The sequence below is a fragment of the Rhea pennata genome, chromosome 2, assembly GCF_028389875.1.
Source record: "Rhea pennata isolate bPtePen1 chromosome 2, bPtePen1.pri, whole genome shotgun sequence".
NCBI classification, from domain to species: Eukaryota; Metazoa; Chordata; class Aves; order Rheiformes; family Rheidae; genus Rhea; species Rhea pennata.
Window position 1 is genome coordinate 68,925,050 of NC_084664.1, and position 14,996 is coordinate 68,940,045.

General features: G+C 37.1%; 1 protein-coding gene across 1 annotated transcript in view; it reads right to left on the reverse strand.

Moving 5' to 3' along the window:
- Positions 1-14,996, reverse strand: part of LPCAT1 (lysophosphatidylcholine acyltransferase 1) — a 60,111-nt gene that overhangs the window by 15,063 nt on the left and 30,052 nt on the right. Inside the window, 3 exon segments of the mRNA XM_062568500.1 lie at positions 1,906-2,031; positions 11,801-11,883; positions 14,301-14,355. Of these exon segments, the coding sequence (XP_062424484.1) occupies positions 1,906-2,031; positions 11,801-11,883; positions 14,301-14,355 (264 nt within the window).

The window sequence follows — 14,996 nt, forward strand, 5'->3', positions numbered from 1 at the left end:
CTTACTGGCAAATATTCAGATCAAGACTGGATATTTCGCCAAACGTACAACTGCTCAAACCAGACAGAACTTCTGGAGTGTGGGGAACCTCACTCACACAAATGCACATAATTGTTTTAGAGGCCTTTGACAAAACAATCTAGAAAAGCATACTTCGAGAGAATAGCTGTCTGGCTTCTCCATCTGCTCAATTTACAAGAAGATTAAACTCAATCCCAGGATTATCACCTGCACCGTAAGAGGGTTTCTTGATGCTGATGGTGGGTTTTTTTTGCTGTTGTTTTTCTGTTGTTGAGTACAGTTAAATTCACAGTCTTTGGAACAAAGCAAAGAATCTTCCTGACTCCCCTTAGAAGTCTCTCTTATCCTACCAGCAGTCTTTTCAGACAAAGTCCTTACAATAAATATATTGCTTGTCACTCCTTCCTTTATCCTACATTCTTTATTATTAAATAAAGAAGAGAAAGATCTACTGATGTGCACAAGCAGGAAGATGAAAGAAAAATTAGTGATAGGAAATAGTTAAAATGTGGAATGGAAAAAATGAAACTATGTGCTATAGCTTCAGGTGAAGAGACCAAAAAAATGAAGAGGAAAGGATGTTTATATACATAAGCAGTTAAAAGGCTGAAATTATAAGATTAGTTTTAGCTGTTTGACAGGGTGAGAAGAGAAACACAAGACAGCTGGAAAACAGCAGCAAGCTCAGTGGCTTGTTTATGTGAATTCTTTCACTGCTGAAGCTTTTCTGAAAGGCAAAACCAGATGAAACTGATGCCAGAAGAGAGGAGAGATGAGCCACACTGCTTAAACAATGCTTCCATATCATTAGAAAGCATATCTAACAATAACCAACTCAAAAGGTAAACCATTTCTTTGTACTTTCTGAAAAAGGGTTCCTCCCCCCTCGCCTTCGCTATTATGGCATTAACCTAGTCACAGGAGTGTATTAAGGCAGCACTGTCCTCCCTTCACAGATGTTAGAGGGAAGGACAATTGACCATCAAATATTAAGAGTCCCACAGCATCCCTGGCCCTCTTTAGGAGATATCTTCTACTTACACTTTCATTTCGGAATGAATTCTTCAAAGACACATTGCTAAGTTGTCAGACTATAACAAAATTAATTTTACAACCTACTCTACTCATTAGGATATAAGGGTGCTACCTGGAAGTGGAAAAAAACTGCATTTCTCTTACAATGTGGGAAAATTGCTTCCCAGACATGTGTTTCTCTTCTCATGTTAAGGCCAGAAAAGAACCAGAGCCCTTACTTAGACATAAGACAGCTTCCCAATCAGGGCATAAAGCTTGGAGACCTCTCAAGTATGTAGGAGTGAATAATTACATAGGTTTCCTGTTCAGATAGCCAGAAGAGAATCTCCATCCCTTTCACAGAATCATAGAATCAGTAAGGTTGGAAGGGACCTCTGGAGATCATCTAGTCCAACCTCCCCGCTCAGCAGGGTCACCTAGAATGTGTTAGACAGGGTTGCATCCAGGCGAGCCTTGAATATCTCCGGAGAAGGAGACTCCACAACCTCTCTGGGCAACCTGTTCCAGTGCTCCATTACTCTCACAGTGAAGAAATTCCCCCTCACTTTCCTTACTCCTTAAAGAGATGACTTGATTTCCCACTAAAAGATGAGGAAAAACAATGAGGAAAAAAAGTGACATATGGCTGTTTTTCTTCTACTAGTCCAAGTAAATTCTCTTTATATCTGAAGCTGGGCATGGGATATTTGTCTCTAGTACAGTACTGCCTTAACTTTATTAGTGCTTCCCCAATTGTAACATGACAGCATTCCATTTGCATAAGAGCAGTATTGTTATATGAGGAAAAAAAATATAAACTCAGTTACATAGTACAGATGCATCTTATATATGAATATTGCATATGCTCACCCAAGGCTTCTCACGAGCTTTGCAAATTCTAAAAGGCATGTGTCTGAAGGTAGACGAAGTTGTCCTTCAGCCAAAGCTAGCTGACAATCTTCAAATGTATAGTCCGTCACCGAAACGCCCAACGCCCTTAAATAAGCCAAAGAAACATAGTGAGATAACCCATGAAATCTGAGCAGAATCTTCACTGTTCCATTTTGTATAGCAAGAAATCCTGTTATAATTATGCTCTACTCAAAAGATAAAGAAGAGAAAGAGCCTGTAAGAGAAAGTTCACATAAAAACGCACACTCTATATACCCATTGCAGTGCATTTATTTTGATTCTACAAGAAACTATAAGAACACAAAAGTGTTGGGGGGAAGGCAATATAGAGATTTTCATATTCCTTAATTTCTCGATAGAAGTGAATAACAAAGGTTTTAAATTTACTTTTTTGTCATTAATGTTTAATTATGTTAATTTTATCATTAATGTTTAATTATAGTATTATTTATGCTATTATTGCAGCAACACATTAGCAAATCAATAATCATCTGAGCAGAACAACTATTACCTTCAGGAAATAATACTAAAATTATGCATTAGATAATAGTTTCAAAGTACATTGTTACAGTTAGGTAGTATAAGCTCTATGCAAAGGATAAAACAGAATATGTGGAGTTAAAATGAACTCCAAGAAAACAACTTTTAATGTATGATACAGGAAAAGCAGAAGAAAAAAAATACTCAAGGATTACTATATATCATACAATTAACTACTCTTTTTTGCTTCACTTTGAATCTGAGGCTGTGGGGCAACAAAAGCAACTATGACACTCCAAGAAAATCTCAGTACTGCAATGGCACTGCATTTGCCATACTGAAGTTGACAGAAAGACACCTCATTTGGGAAGAAGCATTTAAAAATTCAGTGCACAAATTAAAAAACGCATAAACTACAAAATGCTCCATATATGAGTTACTCATCTGCCAGGCTTTCCAATATAGCTGACAATATTCTTCACTAACATAGGTAATATCTCCACTTGCAGTCCTTCCTGGTCTGATAAAGTCTTTCTGAACACTTCTGAACTGAGCTTCACTTTTTTCCTCTACAGGTTTTACTGCCTTTTACTACCACCTTTTTTTAATCCATAAAGCTAATACAGATTAATGGCAAGATTGTTACAACCACCTGAGGCATTCCAGAGTCATTTTTGCCTTGATGAAAAATCCATATTTAATTCTACTCTTTACTGTAGCCACTTTGATCTAGTTCACCTCTCACACAGTAACTGCTTATTTCTGTTAAGTAGGGTCAATGTAAACTACATCAGCCAGTTCTTTAATCCACCAATTAACTGTCAAACTTAGAGAATTTTCACATAGTAGTGAGACACGCACCTTTCTTATTACTACATCTACTGATAAGGGTTTCTTTTCTGAGCGTTTCTTGGCTGAGAGAGACTGATACTCAGGAAGTGCACTTATTAATAGATACTCAACCTCAAAAGTACTAAATATGTTAAAAAAGGAAAAGTATTATTTATAAGCTACTTAAGATCATACATGGCTATGCCGTGTAGCAATTCTGGAGGAATAGAGTCTCCTTTGCAAAAAACACAAAGGGAAAGAAACAAAAGGAAAAAGTAAACTAAATCCAGAAAGGTACGGGTGCATGGAAAAGGCATGTTAAAATATCCTACAAATGCTGAATGCTACACTGCCTGATATGGATGATCCTAGAAAGTTAAATTGAGTTCATCCAGCTTCATTTATTGATCTGTTACTCTGCTTCTTTGATGGACAGTGTTCTAGCAGTTTGTGCAAATCAGTAAACTATCTTAATGGATGAACAAGAGGTTCTTACAGTACTGGCACATCTGGCCAATACTTCCTATTATATAGTATTTCAATGTAACATGGTATTAAACAGTACGAAATAAATTTCCTTTGCAAGAAAAAAAAGGGATAGAAGAAAAAGAGATTTGATCTTGCCAGTTTAAATTACTTTCTATTCCCTTCCTCTTTCATACTCTGTGTACACTAGATCATTCCCTAGATTCCCTTAAAATTTCCCTGACAACTGTCAGGGATATAGTTGTGTTGCTACTGCAGCAGTAATACAATATATCCCACAAGCAGTACTACCCAGAGTGGCTTACATAATATGGTAATAATCAGATAGCTCATGCAGCCAGAAAGACATTACAACTAAGTTCATCAGATCTTAGGGAAATGGTTTGTATAACAGGCAACAAAAACACAGGAACTTACAGGAGATCAGCAGAAGCATAGGGGAACTACACAGGAAAGAGAAAGCTAGTTAAAAAAAATATATATAATAGAAGAAACTAAAAGGGTGAAGTTCTGTCAAAGAAAATAGAAATTAAAAATGAAGAAACCAACAAGTTAAAACATAACCATACAGAGTCTGCAGCAAGAAACAATAACTTGTTAAAAATAAATTCTGGAAGCTTTTCAAATACATCTAAAGAAAGATGACCAAAAAAAAAAAAAAGAAAAAAAAAAAAAAAAAAAAAAAAAAAACCTCAAGCCATTCAAACTGGCAGGAGAGTAAAGGCTTGACCAACTGGCATCCCAAAACGAACACTTGAGATTTAAAAAAACATCAAATTAATGGGCCCCAAACGTGTTGCAGGAGCCTAGCCAAAGAGAAAAAAAAAGTCGTAACGCAGAACAAATTCCACAAACAGTGATCATCTGAGGCTCAAACTATCCAAGGAAAATATGATCTGCTCTTTTCATAGCTGCGTACACCCATTGCAGAAGTTCAGTGTAAAGCCTGGATGCAGCTTACTTTACAAGATCTTCTAGAGAACTAGTTACTAAATTATTGAACTTTAACTCCAAGGAGCTCTTTCTTTCTTCAACTATCATGAAAATAAAGATTATTTTTCTTTCTGAAATTTGACAGCTTCAAATTGCAAGTACAACTCTTGTTGTTTTTAAATAAAGTAGGAACGTAACAGCTTTTCATATATTTTCATTAGGATGATTTTTTTTTTCTTCCATACTACCCCTACTTCCACAGTCAGTTAACCAAAATCTAGTCTTTAATGATCAGCAGTTTTATGTGGTCAAACGTGTACATCTGGCTTCACACACTAAACTCTTGTCCCTTCTTGCTTTACTGAAATGCTGACTACATTCCTTTCATGATATCACACAATATGGAATTCCAAAGTCACCGAGTGACTTAAAAGATCACCTTCTTGCAAACTCAAGTTTGTTGCATGCATTGATTGTGCTTGTTAACTTTTAACTTCTCACACCAAACAGTTCCCATGTCTGCTGCTTGTGCAGGCATAATGCAGCAATAAATTGGCAAGTTTCTCATTTTCTGCATACCAATCCAGCACACATGAAAAATTCTAAAGATTAAACAGTATGTGACTGCAGTAACATTATGTAAGGTGAGAAAAAAAAGTAATAATAAAAAGAATTATGACATTCTCAATCTATGCTCCAATAAATACATTTCAAGTGTTTTTACTATGTAATATTTAAAACTGAAACCTAATGTGAAAAATCCTACAAGCTGCTCCAGAGCATTGTCATCAGTGGCACAGAGTCTAGTTGGAGGCCTGTGGCTAGTAGAGTTCCCCAGGGCTCAGTACTGTGTCCCATCCTGTTCAACTTATTCATCAGTGAACATGGATGAAGGGACAGAGTGCCTCCCCAGCAAGTTTGCTGATGATACCAAGCTGGGAGGAGTGGCTGATACACCAGAGGGCTGTGCTGCCATTCAGAGAGACCTGGACAGCCTAGAGAGGAATCTCATGATGTTCAGCAAGGGCAAGCAAAGACTTCTGCACCTAGGGAGGAATAACCCCAAGCACCACTACGCTACCAGCTGGGGGCTGACCTGCTGGAAAGCAGCTCTGCAGAGAAGGACCTGGGAGTGCTGGTGGACGACAAGTTGACCAAGAGCCAGCAATGTGCCCTTGTGGCCAGGAAGGCCAATGGTCTCCTAGGGTGCATTAGGAAGAGTGTTGCCAGCAGGTGGAGGGAGGTGATCCTGCCCCTCTACTCAGCCCTGGGGAGGCCTCATCTCGAGTACTGTGTCCAGTTCTGGGCTTCCTAATACAAGAGAGACATGGAGCTACTGGAGAGAGTCCAACATAGGGCTATGAAGATGATCAGAGGACTGGAACATCTGCCCTAGGAGGAAAGGCTGTAAGAGCTGGGCCTGTTTAGCCTGGAGAAGACAAGACTGAGAGAAGATTCTATCAATGGCTACAAACACCTTTGTGGCGGGGGGTGGGAGGGAAGGGGAAGGGAGAGGATGCCAAGGGGATGGGGCTAGACTCTCTTCAGTAGTGCCAACTGACAGGACAAAGGCAACGGGCAAAAACTGAAACACAGGAAGTTCTGCCTGAATATGAGGAGGAATTTCTTTCCTGTGAGAGTGACAGAGCACTGGAACAAGTTGCCCAGAGAGGTTGTTGAGTCTCCTTCTTTGCAGATATTCAAAATCCACCTGGCTGCAATCCTGTCTAACATGTTCTAGGTGACTCTGCTTGAGCAGGGGGGTTGATGATTTCCAGAGGTCCCTTCCAACCTCAACCATTCTGTGATTCTGTTCAAGAAAAACTTTAAATCTGATACAATCTTTATAGGTTGCTGAACACAGTAAAAGGATATTAAATTTGCTATTTCACTTCAGAACTGAAAATAGTCAGATCAAAAATCATGTAGGCTGCTATTTGGTCTTTAACAGTGCTTATTAGTAGATGTTTAGGATAAAATAGTAAGTTTTAACCAGTACCTTCCAGTAAACACCTGTATAGGTGCTTCCTGAGCCAGAGACACTGTTTGAAACACTTAAAATCACTGATGGACTGAATTCTTCAAGAATGTCTCATCTCTGATTAATCCATTTTATACTACTAAGTACTTTATTGCTTCTGCTATGAGGAATAACAGGCTTTCCTCACCATGCATTTCCAAAACATTCATGATATTACTGACCTACGGAACATTCCTCCAATCAGTTTTCTTTTCTTCTTTCCAAAGCTGAAGACTTACTTAGTCTTGGCAAGGGTAGATAGCCCTTGTTTGCTCCTTGTATGACTACTACTTTGTGACATTCTATAAGTAGAATACTTATAGATCCGGTCTTAAAAGTCTGGAGCTTGCAACAAGAATACAAAGTCTCTTCATGGTTTAATCTTTAGACCAAAAAAAAAATAAAAAAAAAATAAATAAAAAAAAGCAGCCACCAATGACCACAGGGCATTTATCCCTTGCATTAAGGAAAGAGGATTGTAAATAATTTTTGGCACGGATGAGAACTTGTAGGCCTGTGCATCACAAACTTTGGAATGGTGAAAGTTAAGGCAGGTTCTCTGTCTTCTCAGCACTTGAAAATAGAGTTCAAACCAGATTGTTGCAAAAACATTACTGATTTGTAAAAAGTGTATCTCCTTCACAAGAAAATAATCTTAGCAGTAAGAAGCACAGAATCATCTGGCTCAGTAACTACACTTGCCCAATTGTCACACTTACTGTATCCACAGAGCAGAACCTTAAACAAAAAAGTGCACAGTGTAGTTGTCATCTCCATTCCTGCACACTGCAAGAAACCTAAACAAATGGATGCTTGTTAAGTTAAGTGCTTCAGTAGTTCTGCTTAAACCAGTCTTCATGCCTTTGATGCTATAAAATGACAAGAATGGTCTTGAGTTTCAAAGTTGAGTACTGAGCATCCAACTCATGCTTCTGCAGAATCATGTATATGCCTTCAGGCAGCATTGGCACAAAGCACACCAGTATTTGCAAAGTCAGTTTTTTAAACGGCCAATGAAAATACAGCAAATAGCCAAGATACAGACCAACAAGCTACTGTAAACCACACACCTAAACCTATTCTTCAGAGATTGGCACTAACAGTTAGTATCACATGCACTGGCAGATACCATGTACTGATGCTGTGAAAGCCTACAAGCAACACCTAATCAGCACCATATAGTATGCAAAGATGCAAAATGAAATGGGCAACTATCTGTAATATCTTTGGCCATCACCAGAAAACTTGGGGGAGGGGAAGAAGATTAATTCCTGAAAAATAAAAATGAAATCCTTATATATCAAGCTGATTAGAGTCACTGATTTAACAGAATGATACAAAAGGACTTGCCACAGAGAACACAAGGAAAATATTTGTTTTCAAATTTCTTTCCTAACACTGTCTGCTGATCGAATTGAACACCTGCAGCAAATATATGCAAAAACCACTCAGAGACCCAGTTCTAACCAGAGCAGGAAGAGAGAATGTTATACGGAAAAAGCAGATCGGAATACAGAGTTTTGATATCTCAATAGGAAGTCTGCATTTCTGGAACTGTCACAGAAGAGATGGTTAAAAACTGTTGGTTAGTCATGTATGTAATTACAAGGCTGAGTTGTAACAAAGAGATCAGAAAAATGAAGTGCTCAGATCAGGAATGCCAACAGAACTTCACATCTGAGATCTTCACTATTTAACAACAGAAAAAAAAAGGCAAAGGTGCCTGCCATAATGCAAAGGCTTGATGCATAATACCTGCCATATGCATAAAAAAAAAAAGAAAGTTTCACTTGCCTTTTCTCCTAATTATACTGATTTAACCAAACTATTCCTTATTTGGAAGACAATTCCCCTTGAAGAGGCTAACAAACTAAGGCAAACCAAGTAACATTTATATAAATGCCTACAGTTCTTATTGTGTAATTATTGAACGGGCAAAAGACTGACATATCACAACCAAAAAGAGACAACTCTTTCCCCTGGAAAAAAAAAAGATTAATTTTACATGGATATCAAAAGTTCAAAATCATGATGCATAAGAAAATCAGGATGCGAAACTAAAAACAGGAAAAAAAAAGCAACTGATAAAAAACTAAAAGCCAAGATAGTGTTTTTAAAGCATATTGCTAAGAAAAGAAAAAGCCATGACATAAGCTATTAGTAACTGAGGACAGTAAAATTGCCAAGAGGCAGAAAAGCAGTCAGATTCAATAAACACTTTGCTCTATATTAGGAAATAGTAAGACAACCTATCGTATGAAGAAAAAGAGGTACTCTCCAATACTTTAACTGTTGTAGAGATGTCTCCTTTATCACTAAAGGGATTTTAGAAATAGGTACTTATAAGAGCAAGGCCAAATGATTTGTTCCTAACAATTCTAGAAGGGCAGGCGAAGTCTCAAGCCTGCACACTGATAATTTTACAACACTACTGTAGTTCCAGTAAATCACAAGGAATTAATACTTTAAAGATACAGAGAAAGGACAAATGGGATGACCTAGGCCAGAAAGCTTGATATTCACCAAGAAAACATACAGAAGAAATATGAAGTGTTTAAATTAATAAAATAACAGCTAAGCCAGCATTGTATCTTACACACGTATACTGTATGACTTATTAGCACGATGGCATGAGAACCATATTAGCATAATAAAGAACACAAAGTGAATTAAAACACAAGCTACCATCAAATTTAGTTTTATTTATTTAAGAGCAGCACCTGCAGGGACCAACATTGTTTTTAAAGGTATTTGATATTTTTGGCAGTGAACTGAAAGCAATCCTAAACCCACTTCCTGATAACATTCTGTGAATGATACAGATACTGACTGCAGGAGTAACAAACAAAAAAGGCCAAAGAAATTAAAGACGGACAGACTCTCTCAAACAAAACAGTTGTAATAAAAATCAAATGCAAAGCATAATAGGAAAAAGGAAAAGCTTGAATTAACATGTAGAAGCAATACAAGAATCAGACATCCTCTCAAGTGTTTTGTTCAACAGTTAAAAGAGGTTGTTTCACCAGATAAAACTACAAAAAAATTTCAGGAATGGAAATTATATCTATTATTGCAGTCATCAAGCTCTAGCAGTTCTTCTAGAAATCAGGATCAAGACACAGGGTCTTGCCACAACACTTGTCCAGGACTCAGAAAAGCATTGTTATTTGGGACTACTACCCTATCTGCTGTAAAATATCCAGTAGAGTTAGACTCTTCTTCCAGAAAAATATGGGGATGGTAAAGAGGCAGATATTAAATAGATCCTAAAGTGATCTCTTGACATCAGAATGGTACACAGTCACTGATTCAACATTGAAGAAAAGGAGACAAATCCTGACAGAGCAGTAAGACTGTTCTTATTTAGTAAGGCATGGTTTTAATGTGTGCAATGATAGCACCTAAGAACACTGGAGGTGTTAAAGCTGCAACAACTGCAGCTCTAGAGAAGATTGACAGCATCCAAGTTGACACCTCCTATACCAAAAGCCATGTAAAAGCACTGTGAGTGTTCAAGAGCTGCCACTTCAAGTAAGCATTGGGAAGTGGTCAGTAGAACAGAATCTCAATTTCTGTGAGTTTATCATGTTTTTAAATTACTTAGATGAAACTAGGAAGGAACACTTTGACTATGCTGATGTTATTTTAACTGGCCCAAACTAATCCACAACATCCAAAACTCGGCATTCTAGTTTATTTCAATCTGCTTTTTAAATTTCGAACTTTGATAGTCCAAACACATTTCCTTTCACATCAACACAGCATCTGTAGCCCTTTCTTCATCTCAAATCAAGACATGCTTGTTATCCTCCATTCTGACAATCTTCCTTTCATGTTTGCATCCCATTTCTCACTATTAGCCCTAAATAACATTCTTCAGAGATGGGAGGGAGAAGCGAAGGGGAGCAGAAAAGTCATCTGTCTGTTTCTCTGCGCAGCTTGTTGTCAATTTGTAGAGTTTTCCAGAATTCATCCTTATGCCACATCACCCTATCATCTTTTGACTGGAACAGAGAGCTCAGAATTGTTTCCATAACAACGTATTTTACCTAAAGTTTGAGAACAATATTTATATGTTGTGCCAGTTAATTATCTTAAATTAACCACATAAATCTTGGCGGTCACTGCAATTCTAAGATGGGTTGATTCACATAGAACAATTTTGATCTGTTGTACAAAAGGTCCTTTTTCTCACAAAAGATTCTACTTATTATAGGCCCAGCATCCATAAGAAACTCACAAATCTGGGTTCTGCTTATAAAACAGAGATTTATCAGTTTCTACGTATAGCTTGGCCTTTGGCTGAAACTGGTGTCTTAAAAATGAAGAGAAGTTATTCAAAGAAAATAAAGATTTCATAAGTTCTCCTGTAGGAGTATATACTGAAAAGAGTATCTGAAAAGAGTACCTGACTTACTGAAAGACTTAAGACTTACTGAAAGGTCATAAAAGGAATGACAGTTTCACATATCCTCTTACAGTCAAGAGAAGTTAATTAAAATACAAAAGAAAATTAAGGCCTGTGTATTCAATCTTGGGCTTATTATACACTATAACAAGAGTGCTTAGCTGCAGGTGAACTTTAATGTGAGGACAATTAGTATTTACATTGGTCCAGTGTTCAGTCTCTAAAACAGAAGCAACTCACTGAAGTTTCCTATGTTTTACTATTTCAACCAACCATTGGCTGATAACAAACACTTGAAGCTATTCTTAACCTCGAAAAAGTCTATAGCTTAAAATGCAACCTCATTAGCACAAAATTCAGCTATGTTAACTTTCATACAGTTTCAACCCTACTTCTTCCCTCTAGAGTACTTAAATACCCACAACAGCACAAGAACTGGCATGTTAAGACATAAAATGTAAAAAACAAAAGCCATGGAATTAGTACAGCTCCTGCTATATTTGTAGTTTCCTACCTTCCTCATATAACAGAATACATTAGAGAAGTGAACATCTAAGTAGGAAATTCTGTATACACTACCACTGACTATAAGCTTCTTTGCAAGCAGACAGCTACACTTACAGATTTCATGACATTTATTTCATATTAAAATTAAAATATGCATCTATTTTTGTTACATATTATAGCATACTTACTCTGCCATTACACGTCTGACATTACTGGCATATAATGCTGGATTTTTTCTTTCTTCTTCTGAAGGAACATATACAGGCAGAAACTGCACACAGAAAACTGAATTACACCAAAAATACTTAATATTTTAAATAATTTGTATTGTAGCACTGCAATTAAAAGATCTATACAGCCAGCTGCTATTTACAAAGTTACACTATCAAGAGAACTTAAAAAAAGGAAAAAAAAAAAAAAAAAAAAAAAGAAAAGAAAGAAAGAAAAAAAAGGGCAGCTTTCAGAATGGGATGGTCTATGTTAAAAGACCTCCTAGCTTTTGGCTATGATGCTAAGTGTTCATTAAGCTATGATGTAAGCTTTATGATCACTGCCACACTAAAAAAACCCCAAAATTTCAAAATCTACTAGCTCAGCCAAGGAATTAAATTCTCAGATACAAGGAATAAGAAGGGAACACTGATTCTCCCCCCACAGCCACTAGCATAAGAAAAATACTACCTTCAGTAGTGCAACACCATGAGATAACTTACAAACTAAGTGAACAAAAAGTTTTGTAATTCTGTAGAAAGCATCTTAAGTAGAAAACAACACGAAGTTATAAGCTTAGTTATATTTGGTATAGTTGACAATGAATAGTACAAACTGGAATTACGATTCAAGAATTTCATACTAGCTTTTGTTTCTCAAGTCTTGCTTTTATAATATCAAGTTTGTTATTTAAGCAAATGCTCTTCATTAAGTATGAAGTTAGCAGTATTTTCAGAATCAATAACCATATGATCACTAGTACCCAAAATACTGCCATTTACCTGTTTCTTAGAAGTCTTCAGTGATAAAGACTCCACAAATCCTCCTTTGTTCTCTGCTACAGTGTTCCTATATACACCTATATCCACCTTCACAGTGGAAAACGTACTACTCCTTTCTTAGTTTACAAGTAAGTACATCAGCCCAATGTGATATAATACACAAAAGACTGAAGCTAACATAGATGGAGAGATTGTTCCTTCAAATTCTGGGTCCAATCCTATTTTTTCCTACTCCAAGCAGTGAATTGTCATCAATTCATTCATCCATATGCAGGGCAAGTTTGAATATGAGGCAATTCCTAATTTCAGGGGTGTTCCAGGTAACTGTATCTGATTAGACAAAAATAGCATGATCAGTTCAGCAAACTACAAATCTAATAGAGGAACTCTCAGCTACTGAAGACTGTGATGGACTGTGATGAACGCTGGAGCTGACACGCCAACATAACAAAGACCGGAGCCAAAACAAGCTCAGGCGTGTGCAGATAACTACGTGCCTTTCTTTCTTCAAGACATTGCTTGCAAGAAGAACAGGCAGATGGGCTAACCTTTATGTTAGCCTATCATAAAGTCTACTTAAATGTATGCTTCTTAATACATACATTGGACGACACGTCTGCTATGCCAGAACATATATAATATACAGAGGAAGGAAGCCCAGACTAGCAATCTTCAGATGCTGCTTGCTTTGCAGTCCTGCCTGTTGCCTGTCACCTAGGCAGAAACATACTAAAATCGTGCTTTCTTGCTGTATACCTCCCTGAATTACCGGATCTTCAGCGGTAATTCTGGTATCAGGAATAGTCTTTATTTGCCAGTAACCCTGTGCTGATGTAAGAAAGCAGGAAGAGGAGTCAATGAACTTTGGAGACCAGAAAAAAAACATGGCTTTGAACACAGAACAATTTCTATTTCCTCCACTATCCTAAATCTGCAGCACTTCTTTCCAAAACCAGATTCATCACGTACCTCTCAAATACTCTGCCTCACACTGTACAGCCTTACAACAGCTTTGCTCCTCCGCCCATTTTCTGCTCTAGGACAGGGTGTTTCAGAAAGTTTTTTTTTTTGTTGTTGTTGTATTTTTTCAAGATGACCAAAGAACAGAACTTGTCCTTGTGCAGGCTCCGCATAAGCTACAGAGCTACTGCCTCAAAAACAAGAAAGCTCAGCAGTGCTCACTTCTGTGTGAAGGAGCCCATTTTACTTGTGTAAGGCAGAAAGTCATGTTCCTGAGGTAAAGGAAAAATCCTGCTAGTCTGCTAGCTTGCCTTATCTCATGCTTGTGTGATGCAGTAGTTCCCTGGCCCTAAGACCTCTCATATTTTAAGTGTTTAAATGGCAAAATATATTTTTGAAGATATTTCTTAAAAAAAAAAAAATATAGCCTTGCATCCAAGGAAAAGAGAGGACAATGATCTTTCCAATGGAATTTATCATGTCAACAAACATTAACATTACTTGAAAAATCTGGTACAAGGCAAGCAGGGTACAAACAAAGTATTATAGTCGGATGCAAAGTGAAAAAGCGTTCAACGTAACACTCCATTTAAGCAGGACAGAAGGAACCTTCCTGACAGAAGTTCAGATTAACACACAAAGACTGAATACAAACTTTTACAGAAGAATTAAATATAGTATTATGTATTCTGATACTGCCCAGAATATAGGAATATACTTTTTTTTTTCTACTAACCTCAATTTCCACAGAATTGTGAAACTGACACAAAGTAAGCCACAGAATTTCTAACCTAAAGGAAGGGAAGGGGGAAAGAGGAGAGAAAGAAAACTTGAATATAGTGAAACAGTAGCACATTATGTTCTGAAGTGTTCAAGTAACATTACAATCTGTAGATATGATCATATTCAACTGTCAAATTAAAAGAAAAGGTTTAAGAGCACTTCTTCACTATTTTCTGTAAGAGGTAACAAAAGCATTTGGCACTGAAGTCACATGTTAGAAGATACACTGTGAAGTGAGAAGACCAATAGTAAAACAACATATGTACTAATGTATGTATACTAAATATGAACGATACATGCAGAGTATATAAATGAATAGTAAATCTCTTCCAAGAAAATGCTGTATTCATTATAGGGTTGGTAAGATTACTTATAACTACTAAGGTTATCATCATTGCCTGGGTTTGGAATCAAAATTCATCATACTTCAGAGGTCTGCTAATGAAATACAGTACATGTGTTTTACCAGCCTGAGACACAAGATGCTGAAGGCAGTAAGATTCAAATCCAGGAAAGGATTTTGGAAACCTGAACTAGAATGCTGCACCAGTAGTTGCGTTTTATATAGTAGTTACAGTGCTCAAAAAGCTTATGGGCAGAGCTGGACAAAATTGTTAGGCAGATAAAGCGCTGTTCCTATGAACAACAC